The sequence below is a fragment of the Marmota flaviventris genome, chromosome 18, assembly GCF_047511675.1.
Source record: "Marmota flaviventris isolate mMarFla1 chromosome 18, mMarFla1.hap1, whole genome shotgun sequence".
Classification (NCBI taxonomy): Eukaryota; Metazoa; Chordata; class Mammalia; order Rodentia; family Sciuridae; genus Marmota; species Marmota flaviventris.
Window position 1 is genome coordinate 27,784,412 of NC_092515.1, and position 26,927 is coordinate 27,811,338.

The following is a 26,927-nucleotide window of genomic DNA, read 5'->3' on the forward strand; positions in this document are numbered from 1 at the left end:
ATTACTTTTTAACCCTCTTTTTTAAAAGATGTAAAAGAAAAATGTCTTTCAAGGATCAAATAATAAATCTAATATAAATCCTCCCATATTTAGTAGCATTTGAAAAATAAGAGTTATTATCTATTTAGATGTAAGAAACAAACATAACAACACTTGGGAAGATGTAATATTCTTTCTTTTTTTTTTTTTGGCGGGGGGTGGGATGGGGTGGGGGGGTAGGGGGGTTTACTGGGGATTGAACTCAGGGGTGCTTGACTACTGAGCCACATCCCTAGCCCTACTTACTTTGTATTTTATTTAGAGACAGGGTCTCACTGAGTTGCTTATCTCCTCGATTTTGCCGAGGCTGGCTTTAAACTCACAATCCTCCTGCCTCAGCCTCCCAAGCCATTGGGATTACAGGTCTCCACCACTGTCCCTGGTATTATAATATTCTTTCTGAAACACTAAAAAGATATCAAAATATTGGGTGCTACAAATGCTACATTGGTAGTACAGTCAATAATGTGTTTGGAAAAATAGAACAAGATTCCATTTTATTGTTTCATCAGTATAATTTTAATCAGTAGGCATATTAATGTCACATATAGCTTTTTAAATTTTAAATATGTTTAAAAGCTATGTTTACAATATGAGATACCAAGAATACATAGTTGACATAGGTTGTATAGGTAATCATTTTGACTATGTAAGAAATATGATCAGAATACTGTTATGGTGAAAGAAAAAGACTTTCTTTTTAATCATTCACATTCAGTACTGGAAATGCTCTATGAACACATGACTCCAAACAACACATTTTGTTTCTGCTTCAAACCTGCTAAGTTATCTATTGCTGGCTTGATGATTGCATAGTTCAACATAAAAATGCATTCTACTCAAATTCTCAATAATAATAAGTCTGATTAGTTAGATAACTTCCCAATCATAAAAGCTTTTATTTTAAGACAAGTATTATGCAAATATAATGTGGAAATCAGACTCACTGTAATTGGGATAAAAAAACAACTCTAGAAGAACCCTGAACATGTGATACCTACTGCATTTTGGTGCATACTGTCTTGCATTCCCTACCTTTCTTCCTCCTCTTTGAAGTGCTGGATTAAAGTGTATTCACACTAGAAAGCTACGTAGCAGGCTTAATATGAGAACTATGTGTTTAAGAAAACAAGACATTCTAAATAAGAAATCTCCAATTATTTTATGTTTTTACGACCTTTCTTATGAAGAGTGTTTTATGTGCAATAGCTGCAGATAGAAATAAACCTACATTTCACTCAAGCCCAATCAAATATATCAAATATAAAATACAACATAAAGCAAACTATAGAGCAGCAGTGATTCTTAGAGCAGCATGTGCAAAATTCAATATTTTGTTATCTAGTTACATCACTGTGGTCAGAAAAGAAAAGTGCCAAAACTCCCTTTTCCATTCCACTTAAACTGGTTCCCCACAATTGCAACAAACATCTCCTGTGACATTAAGTTGTCATCAGCTTGTGTGATCCCCAGTTCACTCAACCTTTTCTTCTTCATGTGGCCTTTTTGTGTAGAGACAGCAACTAGTTCATTTACAATTTCACAATTACCCTCAACTTGCTCAGAAAGGTCAGTTCTTACAGAAAGCTCCATTCTGCCTGTTGCACACTGAATCAGCTCTTCTAGATCCACTCTTTCAGCTGCATCTGCCTCTTCACTTGTCTGAATTTTAAGTGCTTTATTTTCTGGAGAAACAAACAAATTATAACAAAGTTCAATAAACAGTCTAACCAAACTAAAACATATATCTACACAGTCTGTTAGAGCTTTCAAGTTTTTTCTGCCAAGGACTCCTGATATACCTGTATTTTACAAATTCTTTGCCATAAGATTCTCAACTGGCAGTTGTCTTACTCTTCATCAATTTTAAATTCTTTATTTACCTTCTTCATCCTAGAATCTCATTCACTCGACAGACATATCCTGGGTATTTACTGTCTGCTAGGCACTGCATTAGGAGCTAGGATGCAAAGATTAATAGATAGTGCTACTTTTCTTAAACTTCTAATCTAGCAGCTAATTTAGATGGGTCCCACAATCCCCAACCCCTGGTGTTATGTTCATTATTCTTTTTTTTTCTCCTTTACTTTTTTTGGTTGTAGATGGACACCTTTATTCTATTTATTTATTTTTTAAATTTTTTTGTAGTTGTAGATGGACACAATGCCTTTATTTTATGTTTATGTTTTTTTATGTGGTGCTGAGGATTGAACTCAGTGCCTCACACATGCTAGGCAAGTGCTGTGCCACTGAGCTACAGTCCCAGACCCTTATTTATTTTTATGCGGTGCTGAGGATCAAACCCAGGGCCTCGTACATGCTAGGCAAGTGCTCTACCACTGAGCTTCACCCCCAGCCCCACACTCATTATTCTTAAACGGCAACAGAACTTTGCATTGTAATTTTGCAATGTACTAATCAGTTTTCTCCAGCTAGTTGAAGAAGAGGAAGTCAGAGAGATTTGCCTTCAGGGAGGTTCTCTGTAGCTAAGAAGGATTGAGACAATGAGACAAGGAGCTGAATATGATCCCCAACCAACAGCCAGCAAAAAAAAACAGAGACCTCAGTCCTTCAACCTAAAGGAATGGATTCCGCCAGTGAAATGACATGAATAAGCTTATAAGTAGATTCTTTCACCAGAGCTTCCAGATAAAAATTCTGCTCACCTGACACCTTAATTTCACACTGTGAGACCTGTGTGGAGATAAAAACTTCTAGAGATATAAATAGAGCAGATTCTCAAGAATAACAAGGACTACTATTTAAACTGCTTTAAACTTCCCTCATCCACATAAATGTCTAATCCCTATCTATAACTGAGATTTAATAGTGACCTGCATCATGGCTTAAAATTCATGAATCTCCACTGAGCTAGCTCATTTTGCTGCCAAGAAAGGCAGGTGACAATGAGACACTTCTACCAATGAAAAACAGAAGCAAACTCCAGTATACCCCTAAGTAAATACAGCCTTCAACCTGGCACACTTACTTCACTGCCTCCTCCCTTAACAAATGCTAGTAGGAGCCACCACTGCTAGCATATACCTATCCTTATTCTATACATTTACAGAAAACCAAGCATGAAAATAAAGGGACTGTGGGGTCACAGAAACCACAACATCAAGTTTTGAATGAACAGATGAACTTGTTGACATTCAAAGTCTCTCTCACCCTGAGATTCTATAATGCTAACACTTTACCAAGCTTCTTTCTCTATGTCCATGCCTAAGCATGTTCTAGGAATATTTTTAAAGAGGGGAAGAAGACTCAGGTCCTAATCAGTTTAATGCTGAAATAAAGCAAACTATATATGGTCTTTATATAAAAAATTACTAAATATAGCCTACCTTCAATTCCATCGTGGGCATTGTCTTGCAGTTCAGAGAAAATTGTAGGCTTCACCAAAACAACACCATAACCTTCATTATTATGTATGATATTATTTACCATGGATATTTTGGGAATGTCATAATGCTCATCTAAGAAGTCCTGTGACATTGAAAACAAATGTCTTAAGAAACTGTCATATTCAACATTGCCTGTTTTAAAAATCTTTTTTCACACCATTCTAAAAATAAAGTAGAAAATCTATGCTTATTAATACACTGTACCAGAGTGACATAGCGTTCCTGTCACTTCTGCATATCTAAAGACAGCAAAGCCCTTTCACAAGAAATCACCAACTACTTGTGTTATTTATATTTCTATGCTGTTTATGCTTTCAAAACTAGAAAGCAATAGAATTCAACACAGAAATTTAATAAAACATAATTTCTTAGGTGAAACCATTCTAATCTTTAGAAAGAATGTATTTCAGCTAATGCTCACCTTAATGAGGATCCCCTCCTTGCAATGATGGATCCCATTGTCACTCAGGATACACTTACTCCCAGGATATATTTCAATACCAGCACCCTATAAGTTACAATTTGGGGTAATGACAATCAGTTTTAAAAAGATTTATTACAATGACTTTTTAGCCTTTAACACAGAAAAAATGTAACATACAAAGATAAAGTGTTTTACAGATGACTTTCTTTAAGTATTTCTTTTCTTTTCTTTTTTTTTTTTTTTAACCAGGGATTGAACTCAAGAGCACATGATCACTGAGCCACTTCCCCAGCCCTATTTTGTATTTTATTTAGAGACAGGGTCTCACTGAGTTACTTAGCACCTCACTTTTGCTGAGGCTGGATTTGAACTCGTGATTCTCCTGTCTCAGCCTCTGGAGGCGCTCGTGCACCACTGTGCCTGGCTTTAGGTATTTTTAATCAACATTTCTATTTGCTCCATTTCCAACAAATTGTTGATCATTTAACACACACACACACACACAGTGGTTAAGAGTATCAAAACTTTATTTTTATTCCACTCTCATTCTAGACAAATGTTTTCTGATTCTGCCAAAAAAAAAAAAAAAAAAAAGTCATTTAACAATTTTGTTGAAAGATGCACTTAAAATGACCATTCTCAATTAGTTGGAGAACAGTATGAGTCTAGTGAAATACTGAAATTTGAAGACAGAAATAAGATTCTGTTTTTAAAAACAAGACAATTTAAAATAACCCTACCATAATGATTTTAAAATCACTTCTATGAGTCAAGCAATGGCCTCTCATGTTAAAATACACTCATGTTAAAATTAGCAGTTAATACAAATGTTACTTATTCATAGTGACCAGAGAGACCCACCATGATCCAATTCTCTCACATTGTCCCATGATACCACATGGTATCAACGAAAAAGTAACAGTAACTATTTATTGCTAATGTTATATTACATACTTTAGAAAACAAAAATCTCTATAATTAAGAAAGCATTTCATGGGTAGGGGGCCGGGGTTGTGGCTCAGTGGTAGAGTGCTTGCCTAATATGCATGAGGCACTGTGTTTGATCCCCAGCAATACATTATAAATGAATGAATGAATGAATAAAAAATGTATTGTGTCCATCTATAACTAAAAACATTTTTAAAAAGAAAGAAAAAGAAACCATTTCAGAATATGTTAATTCACGATATCATTGATTAAAAAGTTATAATCATTTATGACACATCTACTGCATGGGTGCTGAATTGTTTTTCTGGAGTAGTAGTATACCATGAGAGTACATTTGTTATTACTTCCTCCTTTACAAATGGCTGAACCCTATGTAACACTAACCCTAACTCTTCTATGAAATTTTTTTTTAATTGCTAATTAGGCTAAAAGATTTTCAGTGTAGGGTTATGTGCAAAAAGATTTAGAAGTACACTGAAAAAACATATATACATCCATAGGTCACTTAATAATAGGGATATGTTCTGAGAAATTTGTTGTTGGGTGATTTTGTCATTGTATAATCTTAGCGTGTACCTACACAACCCTAGATGGTGTAGCCTACTACACACTAAGGCTATATGGTATTCATAGTTGTATATGTCATACTGATATGCCATTATAAGGCACGTGAATATACAACAAAATAGTTAAAATTAAATATCAACCTATAATGTAAAGGAATAATGTAAAATTTTAAAAGGACAATTTAAACCAGCAATCGCCTAGAAAATGAAGTGAACAGCTATTTGGCAGTTAAAAAGTAGTTGCCCCATTCCCACTAAATGTGATGAAGTACATGTTCCTATTCCTTCTGTTAGGTATAATCAAAAACGTAGGCAATATATACAAAACAAGTAGAAAAAGTCTGAAAAGTGGGCTGGGGTTGTGGCTCAGTGGTTGAGCACTTGCCTCACATGTATGAGGCACTGGATTCAATCCTCAGCACCACATAAAAAAAAATAAAATAAAGATGTTGTGTCCATCTACAACTAAAATACAATATTTTTTTAAAAAGTGGAGAGAAGAAGGCAGAACTGCTTGGGACTTCAAAACACAAAGAATGACACCAACATAATAGTCAGTTCCTTGGATTTTCCTTCTGCCTCATAATCCCCACACTGAAGAAGCTAGTGATTCAGAAACATGGACAGACACAGAAAAAAAAAAAAAAAAAAAAAAAAGGATTGCTCTGTCTAGTCAAAAGACCAGACAACCTAAAGATAGAAAACTTTAGACAATAACAGCTCTATTCCAGCCAAATACCATAGAGGATAAAACAACAACAGCAGCCCCCATTCCCACTAAATGCTGGCAAAGGTCAAGAGGAGAGCCTAGACTTCTTCTGCTTCAACCAGACTGTAACCAGGTAACTTTTTCATCCCCAGTAGTTGGTACCAAGACACTTGGCCTAGCAGTGTCAGTAGAGACTACATGGGAAGTCCAGACTTTTACCTCCACCTGACATTGACAAGGGCCTTGCAACCATCCCCACTGGGGTGGTATCAGAGCAGGCCTAATGGAGAATCTGGACTTTCATCATTGCTCAGTGGTAATAAGACAAGCCCCAAGTACACAGTGTCATTGAAAACCAGGAGGGAAGCTGGATCTCTCACTTCCACCCAGCAGTACAAGTACCCCACCCAACCTGAGAATAAATCCTGCCCCATTCTCTTTATAGCACTCAGAGAAGCCCAGTTAAAACAGAAGATCCAACTCTCATAACATAATACAAAAATGTCCAGGTTTCAACTGAAAATCATTTAAAACACCAAGAACCAGGAAGATGCCAAACTAAGTAAGACAATCAACTAATGTCAAAACTGTAAAATGTCTAAGATGTTAGAATTAGTTGACAATAATATCAAAAGAACCATGATTTTAAAAAAATACTGCAATTAGCAATTGTGAACATACTTAAAGAAAATGAAAGTCTCAGCAAAGAAATAGAAGATAACTTCAGAACCAGTAGTATTTTCGTAGATTTTTGGTACAGATAATCACATCGCTTATAAACGGGGATTTATATGCCCTTTGCCTCCTTTTTCTTGCCTTATTGAACTGGCTAGAACTTCTAAAACTATGTTGAATAACTGTGGTGAGAGCAGATATCCTTACCTTGTTCTTGATTTAGGAGAAATATATTCAGTATTTCATCATTAAATATAAACAGCTTTTTATAGATATGCTCTATCAAGTTGAAGAGGCTCACAACAGATAAAAATGAGAGAAAATTTAGATCATCTACTTCTTCAACAGGTGAATAAACAAACTGAAATGACCACATGTTGGGCTATTTATCAACAATAAAACGGAAGAAACTATTGGTACATACAAATTGTGGATAAAACACCAAAGAATTGCGCTAAGTGAAAAATTCCAAAAGGTTATATACTATGTAATTCCATTTATATAACATTCTTGAAATGATGAAATAATAGAAATGGAGAACAGATGAGTTTGCCAATAGTTAAGAAGGTTGGTGGGAGAGGCAAATGAGTTTGGCTATAAAGTGGCAACATAGGGATCTTTGCGGTGGTGAAAACATTCTTTGCTTTAACTGAACCAGTGTCAATATCCTAGTTGTGACACTGTACCATAGTTTTGCAAGGGAAACTGGTAAAGCGTATACATATGGGATCTCTCTGTATTATTTCTTATAATAGCATATAAATCTATAATTATCTCAAATTCAAAAGTTTTTTTAAAAAGCAACTGAGCTTTAGCTGTTACAAATTGTTTAAAAGTTATAATTTTAAGGATCTTAATTTATTTTTAAATTACCAAAGAGAAAATATGAGATTTATTATTTTTCTTCCTAATCTCCGTTTTAAAAATACTACAGTATATGCTTATGCTTAGTGGCTAAATAAGAAGATTTGGGCTAATTTAGTAGATATAAGTATCTAAACTTCTCTGAAGAAAGAGAATTGAAGTATGCATCTACATCTTGGTCCCATAGCTTAATTATTTAAAACTTAAACCAAATAATTACTTCCGCCATAAAAATGCAAATTATCATACCTTGGCACCATATAAATCTGAGTTCTTCATTAAAAATTCAGCTGATGTTCGTACTGTGACTCCTGTAGTTTCACATTGCAACACACAGTTTTCCAATGTAGTCTTGCCACGATGAATGACTATGATGAAAATATACAGTCAACTGCTTTAAGAAGTAATGTGACTATTCCAATATTAGAAATATCCTAGAGTTGACATTAAATATAGTCTAAGTATTCCTCAAGAGGTACCATTTAAACTGTTAGCTGAATTACAAATTCATAAAATTTAAATAATCACTATAGTGAGTTATTTTCTAAAACCTAAAGGCAACTTCCTTAGAAAATGACTTGACCTCAGAAATGCAAAAGCATCTATTTGTTACAAAAAGAAAAAAAACACACCCTACACAAACCTATACACATACATATACATATACATATACGAGCAACTCTGCTAAGTGGCCTGGAAAGAAGAAGGAAAAGTCCAAAAAAAGTGTGTTACAGATTCTAGAAAACAATGTTTTGTGTTGCTATAACAAAATACCTGACATTGGTAATGTTAAAAAAAGAAAAGTTTATTTGGCTCATTATTCTGGTGGGTAAAAAGTCCAAACAGCATGGTGTCTGGCAAGATCTTCCCAGCTGTATGACAACATGGAAGAGAAGAAATGACATCAGCTGCATACAGAAGGGAAACATGTACTACCAAGGAAACAAGAGAGTGGACATGGGCCAACCCACTCTCAGGAGAACTGATCAACTCCTGTGAGACCTGCATTAATCCATTCATGAGTGTGGAACCCCTGTGACCCAATTAGCTCCACTACATCCCATCTCTTAAAGATTCTACCATATCAACACCACCACCAAGCTTCAAGCACAAGAACATTTGGGAGACAAACTATATCCAAACCTTAGCACAGTGTCAAAGTAACAAGTTTCAGTCTAATGCTAAAATGAATACAAAGAACACAAAATACAATGTTGGAATGCTTTAAAAGAATTAATCACACAGAAAAGAAAATGATAATAAACCAACAAGTTTTCAAGAATAAGCTGAACTAGGAAACAAACAAACAAACAAAAAAAAATAAGCTGAACTATTTTTCACCTTAGGGTAAACTGCTTAACTCATCATGTTATGTACACAGTAACTAATCAGCCTTCCATATACTCCAGTGGTATTGAGTTACATTCTATCTTCCATAGAAAATAGTCTTTCAAAGCCTAGAAAAAAAATGCACCAAATATTCAGATACTTACTTAAGATTCCTTCTACAGCATCATGCTGAACAAATTTTATGTTTGAGATTTTAATATCCGCACCTGTGCAATCCACAAAAGTATCTCCTTTGCCTCTCTTTTCTATCACAATATCATCTGGTAGACCATATCCTAAGGAAGAAAGCAAGAACACTCAAGAAGGGAGTGGAAAACATCTGAACACAAAAACATTAGAACAAATTTCACGAGTCCAAACATTTCCAAATGATAATTCGAGATAATCAATATTAGTTATATTTAAATAAAATTTCTTTGTCCACATACCTTGTATAATTTAAGTCAAGGTATCAAATTTTTAATAACAACCTTCCAATCTGTCCCCATATTAGAAAGACTGCTCTGCCAACCACCTTAGGTCAGTTCGCACTAAATTCACTTACAAAACTGCTATAAAAAAATAAATAATTCTAAGGCATTCAGCCCTTCTAAGTTTTCCCCTAAGATTTTATGGCTCTAATATAAATTATATGGAATATATCTAGCATTTCTCAAAATTAGAACCTGACAAATCAACTTCAAACAGTTTAAGCTAATACAAAAAAAAGGGTCTACTTTATTAACCAATTTTTTAAAAATCAGGTTTCATAAATCTTTTTCTTTTCTTTCTTTCTTTCTTTTTTTTTTTTTTTTTTTTTTTTTTTTTTTTTTGAGATAGGGTGTTACTAATGCTGCCTAAGCTAGCCTCAAACTCCTGGGCTCAAGCAATCCTCCTGCCTGCACCTGCCCAGTAGCTGGGAATACAGGTGCACATCATTGTACCCAACAAAGTCTTAATCCAACTAATAATGCAGGCCAAGCCTCTGGATGCTCTTACAGAAAACTAGAGAATTTCCTTTCATCATAAAACAGAAGCACACAAACAAAGCTGTAAGAAAAAACTCTCTCTAAAGAGATAGTTAAGTATCTGGATGTCTGGTAATTGTTTTTTCTAGGCTTTTCATAAAGAAGAGTCTTTGCTTGAGTAGATGAAAGTGGTAACAGCATTGAACAGGCAAAGCTACTTGAAGAGTTTAGACAAGCCTTGAGGGGCACTAAGACTCCAAACACAAGAATGCTACCAGGGTGGACATTGGATAATTGGATTGAGTTGTTTCTGATTCTTTGTATGTGTCTGTCTGTACTTTGCATATTTCCTATAACAATCATTGTTTATCTTCAGAAAAATAAAAAAATATAATGTATGGCCTAAGAGCAAGCAACAGATAAGAAAATATTAAACATAGACATAGACATAGATATATGATTATATTTTGCTGGGAATATTTTTCCATTCCAAAAATTAGACTTCTTTTCCACAAACTACATATAATCTAGAAAGTACACTTCTTCCTAATGGTCTTAAATTAGGAAAAAACCTGAGATTATTATACAAATTATGTATTCTTAGCAGTTAAAAACAAAACCATCACCTAATTGAATAGATTTTTTAAACAAAAAAGCCCTACTCTAAGAGCTATGCACCCTGCACATATTTATGAAACCTGCCCACAGTAGGTACTCAATACACTTGTAACACTTGTTACAAGTGTTAGCGATGAATCACTAGTACTCCACACATTCACACTGCAGATCCCATCTGATTCTCCAATTCTTAGAAATGCCCTTGGTTAGTAAATTTATAGTCATTTTTATACTCACCCATCAGAATTCTATGGTTATTTATAACACTCTGGCAATTACATTATTATTTCTTCACCAATCTAGAAAGAACTTTATCCACCAAACAATATAATATCAATGTTATTTTCACTATGCCAAAAAATAAAGTGTTTTTATTGCAGTGATTTACCCTGCAGATGTGTTTTTATATACATACATCTATGATAAATCAAATATTGGAGAGGAGAAAAAACAAAAATTATATACATAAAACAAAAAAGGGGGCGATGATATAGTAGTGAACAGCAGGAAATTAAACTCCCAGTCTTGCTTCCATTAAGAAGTTTTGACAAGATAAAGAACATAGCTTTAGCCATTTGTGAACAGCTGCTTAAGTCACAAAATGATATATGCTTTTTTTTTTTTTTTTTTTTTTTTGCATTACAAGCTTTATTACTAACTTGAAGCTGTTCTGGTAAATAGTTGAACAGGTGCATCTAAATTTGACTTTATAGAAATATGCAGAACCAAAATGAATAATTGTAAACTAAACTAAATTTAGAAATCATTCTGAATGAACTTTAAGATTATTACTATTAAAAAGTTGCTTTTAAGGGGTTGGGTTGTGGCTCAGTGGTAGCACGCTTGCCTAGCATACATGAGGCACTGGGTTCAATTCTTAGCACCATATACAAATAAATAAAGATCTATCAACTAAAAAAAAAAAAAAAAAGTTGCTTTTAATACAACCTTCCAATATTGATGTTCTAAAAAGTATACTTTAGCCAGGATACAAAATGTAGTATTTATGACATTCAGTAAGCTTTTAAAGAATTAAGATAATTTTTGTACCAATTCAAGTTAAATGCACTTTTCAAAAATATCTCTTATAAAAATAAGCTAACTTTAAAACAAAACAAACAAAAAAATCAGGTACCAAGGTAGCCACAAAATGTATGGCCTAAGAGCAAGCAACAGATAAGAAAATATTAAACATAGACATACACATAGATATATGATTATATTTTGCTGGGAATATTTTTCCATCCCAAAAATTAGACTTCTTTTCCACAAACTACATATAATCTAGAAAGTACACTTCTTCCTAATGGTCTTAAAAAAAATGTGCCTGTAAACATCTTCCCAACATACATACTGTCTCGAGGACCTATGATTCAAGTTGCTCAAACACTGGGTCAACCCTGAAAGCTTTAAATACCCTTAATGTTTCAAGGCATCTCACTTGAAACCAAATGGGTTGAAATTACATTCTTGGAACTTCAACACAATCATTGATTTACTGCTTATTTATATGTATGCATATAAATATTTATATGTATTATCATCCATACTCACCTTCCAATTCAATGGAATCAGCAATGGAGAATGTGCCATGTACCATGTAATGACCAGGACAAACAATAACAGTGTCACCTTCAAAGCAAGCATTTATAGCAGACAATGGATCTCTGTGGAACTAGAAAACAACAACATATTGCAATACGGTTGAACATTGCAACTTGAGTATTATTGCAAGTGTCTTCATGTCTGACCTTTAAAATGGAGCACAAACTGCATTAAGTGTCTCCTGTGATAGTGCATTGAGCCCCAAGCATGCTTTTATTAAAGTCACTATTGTTAACAAAAGACAGTGCTCTTACTATTTCTCATTTCACAGAAAATCAACCCTAGAAAGCTTCTATAAACACTTTGTAGAATGCATAAAAATCTGGTATGAATCAAAAGGCGAAGTCACCTGGAGCAAACAACCCCCCTTTTACCTGAACTTCTATTTCCCCCTCACAATGCTCTTCACAAAGCTTGTCCCTGAGCAGAGCCCGAAGTAGACCAGTCATCATGGTGGATGAGACCACATGGGTGACCTTCTGGCCATTTGGACGGATGCCCTTTGCTTGAATATTAGAGTTCTTCTGATAACCAAACACATATCTTAAAGAAACCAAATACATCCATTAATTCTCAGTAAGATAGCTAATAAGGACTAGTTAAGAAAAACAAAGACACACATACCTCAACAAAGGATTCTCAATGAGTTTTAGCTTTTGTTTCAACTGTTCAATCTCCGAATACAATTTTAATCCTTCCACCATGGAGATATTTTCCTGCTCAGAATCAGAATTACAATTTGACAAACTGCTTCTCAGATTTAGAAATTTCCTGTAACTCTCCTCACATTGAGACAACAGATTATGGTAGTCAACAACAAGTCCTGAAGGAACTCGGTCTTCAAGAATATCATAATACCTGAAAGTAAATTGAAATCCATTGCCTTCCAAGTAAATTTTCTTATCATTAAGACAGCTCATTTAGTACTCAAAGATCCAGCAAGTTATAGTATATACTCAGGTATACGTTAAGTTGCTCTGAATAGCACTCCATTATAAGTGAAAGCAATTGGAAGTATGAAGAACAGCTTCATTAGGGTCACTAACTTTTCTTCTTTTGAGGAGGTTTTTTTTTTCCTTAAATCCAAGCATTGTATTTTTAAAACAGTGTCAGTTCATGCTGCATAATGTGTAATCATTATCCAATAAGAAAGTATTTTCTCCTCATATATTAAGATTCAAGCTGGGCATGGTGGTAAATACCTGTAATCCCAGCAACTAAAAGGCTGAGGCAGGAGGACTGCAAATTCCAGAAGAACCTCAGCAACTTAACAAGACGCTGTCTCAAAATAAAAAAATAAAAAGGGTTGGGGGTGTAGTTCAGTGGTAGAGTACCCCAGGGTTAAACCCCTAGTAACACACATACACACAAAAAGAATCCTAACAATAAGATTTCAAGTTTTATTTGAGACTCGATTTGAGTCTTATTTAAGGAATTTGAGAGTGGGGATAGGAAGGGAAGTATCTAAAATTGTTTTACAACTTTTAAGATTACCAGATTTATAGGATTAAAAATGAGAAATTATTTAAATTGTCTAGCTCTGCCTGCATTTAATGCACAAAAATTATCTCAGGAAGTTATTAGAGATAGCCTTTGATATTCTGTAAAGACATATCAAGAAGTATTTCTGGGTGCAATAAAATAATTTGGGAATGTATAAGTTAATGGATATAAAATTAATGAAACAGAAAAAAGGAAATCAATAGTTTTGAAAATAAAATATAAGATTACTGCCATTACATACAGTTTTTAAATAACTGCTTTATTTCTTAGTTAAAAACACACTGACTAGCAATGACTTAGGCCAGCGCTTCTCAACCCTAGCTTAATATTCAACTCACCTGGGGAGCTTTCAAAAATACAGATGCCTAGACCCCCATCCAGACCAATTAAATGGGTCTCTAAAAGTTGTTGTGGTTTTGGTTTTGGTGTTGTTTCAATGAACCAACATTTGTATCTCAGACCCATAATTCTTTTTTTGGAGTGCAAGTTCTAATTTTATTCTCATTGAAGCACTGCCTATTAAATTACAATTCATGAATACAAGAAAATAACTGGTCTTAGACTGCCATCTAGTGGAATGATAAATGAATACCACATTTAAGAAGGTCAGTGTAAAACAACAGTTTAGGATATTAGTGTTAATTTTAAGGTAACTTAAAAAACTGAGCCACATCCCCAACCCTTTTTATCTTTTTATTTTGAGACAGGGTCTTGCTAAGTTGCTTAGGGCCTTGCTAATTGCTGAGGCTGGCTTTGAATTTACAATCCTCCTGCCTCAGCATCCACTAGGATTACAAGTGTGTGCCACAGCACCAGCTAGAAGTAATTTTTAAAGTTCCCTAGATGTTAATATAGCTAAGGTTGAGAACTATTGCTTTAGGTGATGATTTCATTTGTTTTGTTTTTGTTTTTGTTTTACTTAGTTATGCTCTGAATAAGATCAAGGAACAGAACCATAATCCTAAATAAATTTACACCAAATTATGGTGAACACTCAAATAGTATTAAAAACAAATAAAAAGTAATTCTTTACCCATTTTTCAAGTAAATAAATTAGGCCAATCTTGAAAAAAAAAAAAAAAGCAAGGATTTCCTCTGCTTTGGTTAATCCATAATTATTTAAAGATTTAAATTCACTTTGCAAAGAAGAAATCAGGGAGCAAACAACTGACTGATCAGGTCTATTAAACTGTGAAGATTAAGGCTCAAATTTTAAAATGAGTCTCAGTATTTCTAACACCCATGGTAATCAGTTTATTTCTCCTCGTCATATTGATACTTCATGGTCTGGATGCAATGAACCAACATTTGTATCTCAGACTCCTAAATTCTGGAATGCTGTTTTGAATTAGAAAGGAAAAATATTTACCACACAGTATAAAATCAAGACAGTACGATTTGATTCCTTTTAAATCTTGTCTATTGACGCTCTACTCCTATCTTAGCTAAAGAACCATTTCAGATCTGCCTACATTTAATAAAATTCCAGTTTCTCCACCAAGCACTGTAGTTTCTTCTTCATAACCCAAACCATTTCTGCCTTATGCTTTTCCATCTGCTGGTGATATACAGAGTATGTATGTAAATCACTTCTTGTTAGCACATGCAAAGCTGTCAAATCAGAATACAATTTTTCTCCAAGTAAAGATCGAATTTGCCAGACATGCATGATAGTCACCTACCATTACATTTCACTTCAATCAAAACCGACCATTACTGTTTAAGAGCAAATATCACAAACCAAGAAAATATTCAAGTTTATCGAAAATCTGTCATTAGAGTACATTGTGGGAAAACAGAATAGACACAATGAAAAAACTGGAAAGACTGAATAGAAAACATAGTCAATTTTTGAAGAGCTGAAATCAGACATACATAATTCTAAACAAGTAAGAATCGTTAGCCAGAGTTTCACATATTTTTTATTTTATTATTATTTATTATTGAAACCAAGAGAAACTTACTAAATCAAGTTGGATTCCACAAAAATGTGAAGGCTTACTGCCTTATCTTATACAGTCAAATCATCCTTCACACGAGAAAAAAATCATCTCCCATAATTCTTTTTTTGGAGTGCAAGTTCTAATTTTATTCTCATTGCAGCACTGCCTATTAAATTACAATTTATGAATACAAGAAAATAACTGGTCTTAGACTACCATCTAGTGGAATGATAAATGAATACCACATTTAAGGTCAGTATAGAACAACAGTTTAGGATACAGAGTTAATTTTTATATTTTTGTATGGAAAGGTTTTTCCCCACCAAAATATGATAAATTACAAAAATGTACTTTGGTATTTTGGAAATTTTCATTCTACCAATATTAATGATTTAATATTTTTAACTATTTGTCAAATAAAGCAAGAGCTTGCTTGACAAAACATTAGAATAAAACCATATACTTTAAAAGTAGTCTTTAAAAATTTAAAGCAAAGGAGTCTTCGGTAATTCAAATAATTTCACTATTTTTCTAACAATTGTCTTTAACAAAATGCTTTTAACACACTAGCTCAATTGAATTTTATTCATATTCATAAATAGTGAGTTATAATTTAAATGTTCTTGAATTCTCTGCTTTTAAACTTAGTTCGTAAATTTAAATGCTGGTGTCTAAACTTCACACAAGCTTCATCTAATAACTTGTACTATTTGTACATTGATCTGTTTTTGTCTATGACATCTGGGGCATGTGATATGTGTATCACACGGGTAGAATTTTAAAAAAAGGTTAAAAAAATCCATTTTGCAACACATATGAGGTCAGTAATAAATACTCACAATCTCAATCGAGGTTCAACACATCTGACAAAATAATCATACTCATCCTCCTCTTCTTCATCCCAACTCCTCCAAATGTTTTGGTAGAAAAATCTGAAAAAGAGCTTAGTATCATTTAAATTCAATCACTGGCTCAGTATATTGGAGTTTTGGAGTGATGAGAACTAAAGAGAAAATCAAAACAATCCTACCATTTACAGCTACTTACAACTATTTTCACAACATTCTCTAATATATGTGAACACTGTGTTATTTGCTATAATTGACAGTCATGAGTCATATAAAATACAGATCTTCAGATCAGCTGGAAAAGTTTTTCCACAACATTGTGTCTGTTAGAACTTCCTTTTTATCGGGACTATTTATTGATTATCAATAATAAATAATATTATAATGCCATTGTTGAGATGGAAAAGAAGGGGGAGAAAAACAGGTTTGGGGTTAAAAATAAAGAGTTCTGTTTTTAAAGTGTTCCAGTTAAGATGCCTATTGATCTGCAAATGGATGATGTCCAGTATGCAGATGAATACAGAACCCCAGAGCTCTAGGGAAAGGTCAAGTGTAGATATAAATCTGGTAGGGGCAACATATTGATGGTATTAAAGCAATAGATGAGATCATCTAGGGACATAATATAAAGCAATAGTTCTCAACCCTGGCTACACATTAGAGTCCCCAGGGATGTTTTAAAAATGTATTCCCTGTTCTAGACTAATAAATCATAACCTCTCAGTATGGTGAGAAAAATCAGCATTTATATTTATATTTTTTTAAAGCTGCCAAAATGATTTTAACTTTTTTTAAAAAAAGTTCAAACACATACAACAGAGAACACAGTGTCATGAATACCGTGTATTCATCACCCTGCTTCAACAATTATCAACTCATTATCATCTCTACCTCACCCACTTATCTCTGCTCCTCCCCCATCACTCTAACACTGAATATTTTGAAGCAAATCTCACCAATATCATTCATAAATTTTTAGTATTGTCTATAAAATAAATCTTTATACCAAAAAGAAAGTTTTCATTCCTTATATTATTAATTATACAGTTAGTGTTCAAATTTTCCCAATTGTCTCTTGCTCTTGTTTTACAGGGTTTTATCAGGATCAGACAAGGGTCAGCTTTGCATTTGCATTTAATCAATATAGCTCTTAAATTATTTTATAGATTACTCCTTCCTCTTTTTTACCATGGAATTTACTTAATAGTTTCCCACACTCTGAATTTTGTTAATTACATCCCAATAGGGTCACTTAACACAGTCTTTTGTTTCCTTTATTTCTAGTAAAATGATAGTAACATCTAGTAGCTTGATCAGCTTTAGGTAAGATTTCTGGCAAGAATACCCTAAGGGAGGTATAATATATCTCTATCAGGAAGCACATAATGCCTGGCCATTCTTTTTCATGAGGTTAAAACTGATAGATGAATTCAGGCATTGTCAGCCTGATTTCACTCACTACAAAGTTCCTTATCAGTTTTTCACCTAGCAGCCATTGATGATCACTCCCTATAAGCTTTATGTTATTAGTGGTTATAAAATACTGATATTCTATCATTCCTTCTTCATATATTACTTGGAATATTTCTATAAAGAAAATAACCCAGATGATTCTAATGTGCTTCCAAAGTTAATCAAGGATAAAAGAGTAAATGGCTATTATGCTTTGAATATCCCTCTCCAAAACTCATGTTGAAATTGAAATGCCAATGTAACAGTATTAAGAAGTCATGAGAGGGCTGGGGACATAGCTCAGTTGGTAGAGTGCTTGCCTTGCATGCACAAGGCCCTGGGTTCAATCCCCAGCACCACACACACACACACACACACAAAAAAAAAAAAAAGAAGTCATGAGAGCTTTATCATGCTCTTTACTAATCTCCAGAACCATGTGCCAAAAGAAACCATTGTTTATAGATTTACCCAGTCAGTGATATTAGTATAACAGAAACAGACTAAGACAATGACATAGGACTGATCCCTGGGAAACTCCAATATTCTACAGTTTGAGCACAAGAGGAAAGCTGGCCAGGATGACTGAGAAGCAAGTCTGAGATAGCATCTGAACAGCAGTGTCCCAGAAGCTGAAGGAGAGTGTGTTAAGAAAATGGGAATGACCAGATGCCCAGAATGCAGCCAACCAAGATGAGATCAGAGAAGTATCAACTGGATATGAAAACACAGAAGTCTTTAGCAACCTTGAGCAAAATTTCAGTGATGAAGTGGGAGTATTACTAGAATGCCAGGAAGAACATGTGACTATATATAACTTTTCAAGTTCTGCTGTGAAAAGGAAGGAATGCAGAAAATGAAGCCAGGTCTTAATTCTTGTAGATTAGGTGGTGGGTCTCTTCACCATCTGAAGAATGTTTTTTTTGTTTGGTTGGTTTGGTTTTTTTTTGTTTGTTTGTTTGTTTTTTTTAACTTAACTTCAAGATGCCTCATTTAAAAAAAAAAAAATCTCTGCTTTTTGCCCTCAGAATGAAGTCCTAAGCTTGGTGATATTACAAGAATTAATATTCTAACTCTAAAGCACATCTCCTGCCTCAGAGTCCTTGCATGTAAACTCCTAACTTCACAAATTCTTTCAAACTTCCATGTAAGATGCTGGTCAGAAGCCTTCCAACTTCTCCACCTGGTAAACTTAGATTTACATTTCATAACTCAGCTCAAATATCCTCCTTACCAGCATGCTACCAGGCACTTACTTATCATTCACATCAGCACCTCTTCCAGTGTTTATTCTTTCAATCCAGAAACTTGGGAGTTAGTCTTGACTGTTTCCATATCCAGTCTTACCTTTCTCAATCCTCACATCTTCCCCACCATGTCCCAACCACTCCACTTTTTCATCAGGCTCTACCTGTCCTCTCAGTATTCCCACTTTCTTTGTCTTGCTTCTTAATTGACCTCCCTATTCAATCTCCCTCCATTCATTTTCCACACAGAAGCTAGAATGAACTTTTTTTTGAGTAGGGGGGAGGCCAGGGATTGAACTCAGAAGCACTCAACCACTGAGCCACATCCCCAGCCCTTTTTTTTTTTTGTATTTTATTTAGAGACAGGGTCTCACTGAGTTGCTTAGAGCCTCACTATTGTTGAGTCTGACTTTGAACTCTCAATCCTCCTGCCTCAGTCTCCCGAGCCGCTGGGATTAGAGGCATGCATCACCATGCCCAGCTATATAAACCTTTCAAAGCATAAAACTGATCATATTCTCTCAAGAATGAAAACTCTTCAATGGCTTCCCACTCCTCTTAAAGACAAAAAAAATGATTAATTGGCTAACAAATCCCTATACCTTTGACCCATGCCAGCCTCTCCAGCCTGGTTTCCTGGTTCTCTCCCAGCACTGTGTTCTGACCTTACTGACCTTTCAGTTCCCTAAACTTACTCAGTTCCTGCACCTGTTTCCTGCACCTGCGCCTCCTTCAGCTAGCCCTTCAGACCCAACCTCAAATGTCATTTCCTCAGGAAATAACAACAGAACCTAACCTAGTCTTTGGAAACTCTGTAATTCTTCATAGCACTCAATGCCATTTCCAATCACAGATATATTTTAGGGTGGTTATGTCATCAAGGCTCATAGCACATGTTTAACTAACAACTTCCTGATGATGGTGCTTGGGTCAGCTTTGTGTACCAGTCACACTGAGGACCCAGCACTCAAATATTTATTGAATCATTAACAAATGAAAATCCTCTTAATTCGACCTTCTCTGATCAGAATCTGAGCTCTCCAAATGAAGAGTAAATTGAGCCAGGCTCCTCTTCAAACAATATAACCAATATAGGTACTTTTCTTTCTACTAACTTCTAACATCATAAAAGAGATTAGTTCCTAGACTCCTAATTTCCTAAATCCATCAGTTATAGCTTTACCTTCAATTGCATCAATTGACAGGTTTTCTTTTTAACAAAAGAAAAACACAAAGAAGTTATTTTGGCTTTGGACAGAAACCAGTTCTTCAGATTTATATTGCTTGGCCTAATACTGAACATCTAGAGCTAAATGTTCTTCCACACAATTAGAAATTTTCCACGAGATGTCAGAAGCAAAGTCTGAGACATTCTGCTTCTTTGTATTCAACTTAAGTTAATCAGGTTAACTCACTAATGGTATAGAAACTGGAATGTGTTGGGTCTCTAAACATTAGTAACTCCATTTTGGTTCTGGGACTCTACCTTGACCCGAAATTGAAACTGCCAAGAAAAAGAAACTTAAGATACCCTGTTCCCGTAACACCACCCCTGTCAAGGGGTGTCCCCTAAACACAAAAAACTGTTGTTACCAAACCACCTGCACCCAAGTTCAGTTCTAGCTTGCTCTTTTTCCTTGTCCAAAAGATATTTAAGTTTCCATTCAAGTAATACTGGCTGCTGCGCCATGCAGAAGGGCAGCCTGGCAGATATTTTCTATCAATAAACCTTTGCTTGAACTCAGAACTATGTCTCTCTTAAGTTGAAAACTCTACAAAGAAGCAGAATGTCTCAGACCTTGCTTCTGACATCTCATGGATATTTGTGCCAGCTACCCTAACAGAAAGTACTTATTCAACTACAAAAACATCACACAACATTATTACTATTATGATCATTACATTATCTAGTCTTCCACTTCCTAGAGGAATATACATCCATTTTGAATTAAAAGTAAGCTTTCTTTATATAAGAAGATCGAAAAAAAAAAAAAAAGCAAGCTGTATTAAGAGCTATTTGATAAAAGACTTATCTGAAGTATTTTAAAAGCATACCAGTCAATCCAGGTATCATGGGCTGGCTTTCTCACTTAAGGGACAAAGAAGAGAACACTTGTGCAAGTGGAAATAAACCATGCCAAAAAGGACACATGAACACATCCTCTAAAAAGATTCAGAAAGCAGCCTGAGAAAATACCTTCTGACCAGACACATCCTTTAAAAAAAAAGTATATTGTCTTATCAACACATAGATCATACTATACCACTTTCTTTACTTCCTTTCCTTTCTTTCTATCCTCTTATATTCAAATACACCAGCCAAAAAGCCTTAGCATCCACAACTTTCAAGGCAGTTTCTAAATCTATACAAACCAAATTGAGAATCTCCTATCTTATGTTAACATTTGGGGAAATTCAGTGAAGGCTAAACAGGTATTCCTTATACCAGTCTTTTCCAGTTTCTTATATAAGTCTGAAATGATAATAAAATGAACATTTAAAGCATTTTTTAAATTTTTTTTTTTAATTTAATAAAGATTCTCCTAGGGGCTAGAAGTGTGTCTCAGTGGTAGAGCACCTACCTATCAGGCACAAGGCCCTAGGTTTAACCTCCAGCATTGCAAAAAAATAAAAAATAAAAAATCAAGATTCTCCTAATCTTTGAATATTTTAAAATATTACAGTGACAGCCAGGCATGGCCGTGCACACATGTAATTCCAGCAACTTAGAAGGTTGAGGCAGGAGGATCACAAGTTCAAGGCAAGCCTCAGCAACTTTGTGATACCCTGTCTCAAAATAAAAAATAAAAAGGCCTGAGATGTAGCTTAGTGGTAACGCATCCTTGGATTCAATCCCCAGGACCAAAAAATACACACACACATTGCGGTGACAAAGTTTACATTTTGAGTTTTTAAATCTTGTCTCTAACAGAGACAAGAACATCACTTCATCCAAAGTTTTGGGCCACAAGGTTATTTTTACCAACTTCTCTTCCTACCTGACATGCTCAATTGCAAGGGCTGTCTGGTCAAATACTCCAGAACCATCAAACACCACCCACAACTCCTGCAGGGGCAACCGACATTCCTTCAGCTCCAGGAGCTCTTTCACACAATCCAAGGTAAAAGTGTTCACTTCAGAGTCACAGACATAGGGTTCAGCAAGCTTCACGACTGCCTTCAAGGCTGCAAAGTCCACATCTGTAACCTAAAATTTAAAATGTCACTTAACACATGTAAATCAAAATTAAGATACACATACAAAACACTACTGATAGCCTAATTTTTTTAAAAGCTGGAAATGGGGACGGGGAGTCTTCTTTTGTAATATAAAGGGAAAACAAGAGGGGTCTGGCTTTTACCTTCATGGTGTTTATATTGTAATCAGGAAGAAAAATAAACAAGATGGTGATAAGTATGTGACAGAGAATAATAAGCAGGTATGATGACCAGGTTTTGCTGGGATGACCAGGCTAAGTCACCTCTAAGCTGAGAAGAATAAAAAGGAAGCAGCAATCTAACAGCAGGGAAAGTGCAAAAGTCCTGGGGTAGAGACAAGCTTCACATCTGGAGGAGAAGAAAGGCAGTGCTTCTTGCTGGAACCAAAGGGAGTAGACTGGGAGTGAGCAGAGGCAGCAAGAGATGAGAAAGGCAAAGTGACCAGGACACAAAGGACATCAGAAGGAACTTGGATTATACCTGTTCTCCAGCACAGTGAGAAGACATTAAGTAAACACTAAGCCCTTGGTAAGTGCAATGCATTAGCGGTTTTAAATAAAGAAATGGCACACTAGTCTTTTAAGACAATGCCTTTGACTGCTTTTAGAAAATTGATTGGAGGGGAAGAGGAGCATTACCATAACTAAATGAACAGATCTGAACTTCAAGTAAGGACATCAGCATAATCCAAAATTTAAAAATTCGCACAGAACAGCTACAACCCACTTCTTCATACATAATCACAGCAGTATGGGATGTCATTTTCTAAAGGAGCCACAGCCACACTGAATTCATACTCCCTGGTTTAACAGGGCTTTTTGTGGTTCAGTTAACAAACACTGAGAAAAACTCACAGCTAATATTAGAATGCAAGTTTAATGTGAAGGGCCCAGTCAGTTGAAAAATAAGATTGTTTTATTTTTTGCAGTGGGACACACTAGCAAGAGATTAACCATTAACCACATTCCTACAAATTTGTTAGACAAAAAAAAAATGGATGAGTTTTAAAATGCCTATTTCGTTTAAGCTACTTAATGGGCTAAACTAAGAAGGTAAAAAAAATTAATTAAAACTCTGTTGACTTCATAATTAGGCCTCCTTATTTTTCAAATGATCTCAAATACCTCCTCCACTTCCTAGGTTTATAATCCATTTCCCCTTGTCAAAGGACACTGAAATTTAAACCATCTTAATTTCCTGGTAGCTCCTCCTCAGTAGCTTTTAAAATTTGCGGAACACTTCATACACTGGAACCGCTTAGAACACCGTGGCAATTAGATGAGAAAAACATGCCATTTTCAATCAGCTCATAAACTTTAATTAAAAATAAGCACTTTGGCTATAACAGTCTGAAGTAAGTGCTTAGAGCTAAAGACAAATATCTTAACAATAGAATTAAATTTACCTCAACCAGCACCTCAAACACATTAGTGTGCCAGACTGCCCGCCATCCAGATGGTTCAAGGACCTTCTCCAAGAACTCAGCTGTGAATTCCCTTACTTCAGAGGCCTTGCAGTCAGCTACAAACAAATTAAACACAGTAAGAACTGAGTATGCATAAATCAGAGAGAAGTCAATAAATTCATTTACATCTACTTTCTCAAAACCAACAATTGGCAATCTCAGAAATTGAGACAGACATTCTACTTGTAACTAAAAAGATAAAAGAAGAAAAAAACAACCTACTCACCTAAAATGTAATCTTGATAGGCTCTGAATCGTTCATAGAACAAAAGTTGACTTGTTTGGAAAATTTCTGGGAAAAGAGTTTTTCCTTCTGGCACAAAACTTTGTAAACTAGTGACTGGCTTATCGTGGTAGCTACAATCACTGCATGACTCTTCATCTTGGAACAAACCTAAAGAACAACAAAAACAAGTAGGCTCAACTATCCCAGGTACTTCTGTACTTACAGAGTGCTTCTATTTTCACATCCTTATTTAGTAATTCCAAACAAAATACACAAAAGGATTTGAGTATGAATGTTCTACTCACTTCTACCACTGTCAGAAGAAAATAGCTTATAAAACAAAAGTATCTCAAAATCCAAATTCTATTTCAAAACAATAAAAAGCTTAAGATTTTTTCAAAGGTTAGGATTTTGTTGTTCTGTGAGGTTTGGGGGGAAAACAAAGGAAGACTGTTTTCTAATTCAGTGGAAATCATCCAAGTTCTCCTTTAAAGGACACAAGTGGATTTTTATTTTTACTGCTATAATTAGCAAGTTATAATAAATATCTTACAGTTGTTTTTTTCCCCAAAAAATAATTCCATTAAGCTATATTAAAAGAGGGAACTGATAGTCCCTCTCAAATGAGTTGAAGCCTCCCTTATTTTCCACAGTGAGGTCTGTCAATGGCCCCTCAATAAAGAGGGATGAAAGAGTCTTAATAAAGCATAAGATTTACTTCACTAAGGCTACTAGGTTCCTCCTCACCAATTTCAATGACTGTCTAAGGAAAAGAGCAGAAAATGCAAATCACTTTAGGTTTGGCCTGTATATAATTATGTTTCACAAGGTGTGATATAGCCAGTGGCATATCTAATTCTGTGTAGAAAGATGTTTTTAACAGACATAACTGTTGCTAAATAAAAAATGCCAAGGTGGCATTTAGACTGGCAGAGTAGTTTCCAGAGGCAATTTTAGGAAGTTAAGTCTGTCATGAGCAGCAGTCTATCTTTCCACACCTTCCTTTATTTTCAGCTTCCTTTTCTCCTTCCTTACATTTATTTTTTGCCCCTGTTCAGGCTGTCAGAATTACTCAACCCCACAGATGACCAAAGTGTATTCAAAGTTCTGCTGTTTACAAACACTGATGCACATAAGCCAGAGAGGGCTTACTATCTGGGCGACAATTTCTCTATTCCTCAATTTTCTTGCCTATAAAGGGAAGGTAAAAATAGTATGCCCACTTCAATTAGGAGTAAAAAAACATCATTTCTTCATCTTTTACAGTACACATGCATGTTTTTGTTTATAAACAACACCATCCTTTATGGCTATTTTGTTTTTTATCTCTTTTTCTACCTTTACAGAAGTAGAAAAGACAAATAAAAATTGTATATATTTAAAGTGACATTGTGATGTTTTGATAAGTATATATTATGAATTACCACAATAAAGCTAACATTTCCATCACCACAGTTTCCTTTCCTTCCTTCGTTTCTCCCCTGCCCCTTTGGATTTGTTGTTGTTGTTTTGTAAGAACACTTATGATCTACTCTTATAAATTTCAGATATACAGGGGCTGGGGCTGGGGCTCAGTGGTAGAGCACTCGCCTAGCATGTATGAGACACTGGGTTTGATCCTCAGCACCACATAAAAATAAAAAATAAAGATACTGTGTCCACCTAAAACTAAAAAATAAATATAAATTTTTTTCAAATATACAATATTATTAACTATAGTCATCATTAGTTCATTAAGTTTCCAGAACTTATTCATCTTATAAGTACAACTCTCTGTCCTTTGACAGCTCTTTATTTTCTCCACCTGATGGTAACCACCATCTATGCTGTTTCTCAAAGTTCAGCTTTTTTAAGATTCCATGTGATGTCATGTAGCATATGTCTTTCTTTACAACCACTTCAAAAACATGACTCTTTACAGTTATCTTACTTCATCTTTACTGTAGACAGAACTTTTGGCTCTGTTTTCCAAGGGGGGGAAAAGAAGCTAATCAACTTTTGCCAGTTCAAAAGATACATTAATAATTAAGTCACAGTTATGTTTTCTCACTTGACCAGAATTCTTTCCATTTCACAACACAATTCAAAGTATTAAAGAATGTAAACCAGCTTAAAATGTCAGAAAAACAAAAAAAAGTAAATGGTGGTCTGGGGATGTAGCTCAGTAGAAGAATGTTTGCAAGACCCTGTTTTCAATTCCCAGCACTTCTACCGGCAACTGCCCCCCATTAATGGAATTTCCAAGAAGAGACAGAATTATGGAACGTGCATTCTATTTCTGAACTCTGTCCCAAATTGGCTCCCCTACCTTTAGACAGGTCATTTGCCTTCAGTGTTCAGAAAAGGTAACTAGGCCAAGTATTCAAGGTTACCTTTTTCAAAAAAAGGGGAAGTGTGATTTATGATCTCCTTTGAGATGCAGATGAAAAAAAAAAAAAATCTTTGCTCAACTGATAAGCTCAAAGCTTCCGGTAACCCTTCCAGGCTGAGAATTCCTGGCCTAAGTCCAACTTCCTCCAGTCTCAGGAAAGCTGAGACCAAAGAGGGTGGAGATGGGTAACTGTCCCCGTGTACCTCACAACTTTGACATCCTGAGAGTGGGTCCAGGCCTGGCACAGCCTTCTCCGCCAAGGTGGCCAGCAGAGTCCGCCAGGTCTGCGACCCAGGCGCCTGCCAGTGTCCCGACGCCCCAGGCCGCCACGGAGACTGTCAGCCCGGCTTGGGGGTGCTCACCTTTCTCCAGGGGCTCCGGCTCCTCCTCGGCTGCCCAGTTAGTGCGCTCTGGTGCCATCGCCCCAAGCCCCAGACCTCCACCCGACGGCAACCCGTCAGCCATTTCAAATTTCCGCGGGCGACCGCCCCGACTGGAACG

The 26,927-nt window shown here is 35.3% G+C and overlaps 1 protein-coding gene across 2 annotated transcripts; it reads right to left on the minus strand.

The window, feature by feature from the left end:
* Positions 1-426: 426 nt before the first annotated feature.
* Positions 427-26,891, minus strand: Shcbp1 (SHC binding and spindle associated 1). Of its 2 annotated transcripts, none has more exons than XM_027939191.2 (13): positions 26,789-26,891; positions 24,056-24,223; positions 23,770-23,885; positions 22,145-22,353; positions 16,438-16,530; positions 12,777-13,010; positions 12,527-12,695; positions 12,102-12,222; positions 9,126-9,257; positions 7,882-8,000; positions 3,868-3,954; positions 3,387-3,528; positions 427-1,724 (listed from the first exon to the last, which is right to left on the minus strand). In XM_027939191.2, the coding sequence occupies exons 1-13, from the start codon at positions 26,889-26,891 to the stop codon at positions 1,399-1,401; spliced, it is 2,019 nt and encodes a 672-aa protein (XP_027794992.1). In that variant the 3' UTR covers positions 427-1,398. The 2 variants fall into 2 exon arrangements, with proteins under 2 accessions (XP_027794992.1, XP_027794993.1); XM_027939192.2 differs by lacking the exon at positions 26,789-26,891 and adding an exon at positions 24,609-24,742 and having other exon boundaries at positions 428-1,724.
* Between the last annotated feature and the right edge of the window lie 36 nt (positions 26,892-26,927).

Coding starts and splice junctions, on each gene's coding strand:
- Shcbp1 (XM_027939191.2), bottom strand. CDS start 26,891: ATGGCTGACGGGTTGCCGTCGGGTGGAGGTCTGGGGCTTGGGGCGATG. Junction 24,224..26,788: donor GCCGGAGCCCCTGGAGAAAG/GTGAGCACCCCC, acceptor GTTGTTCTTTAG/GTTTGTTCCAAGATGAAGAG. Junction 22,354..23,769: donor TGTTTGAGGTGCTGGTTGAG/GTAAATTTAATT, acceptor TTTAAATTTTAG/GTTACAGATGTGGACTTTGC.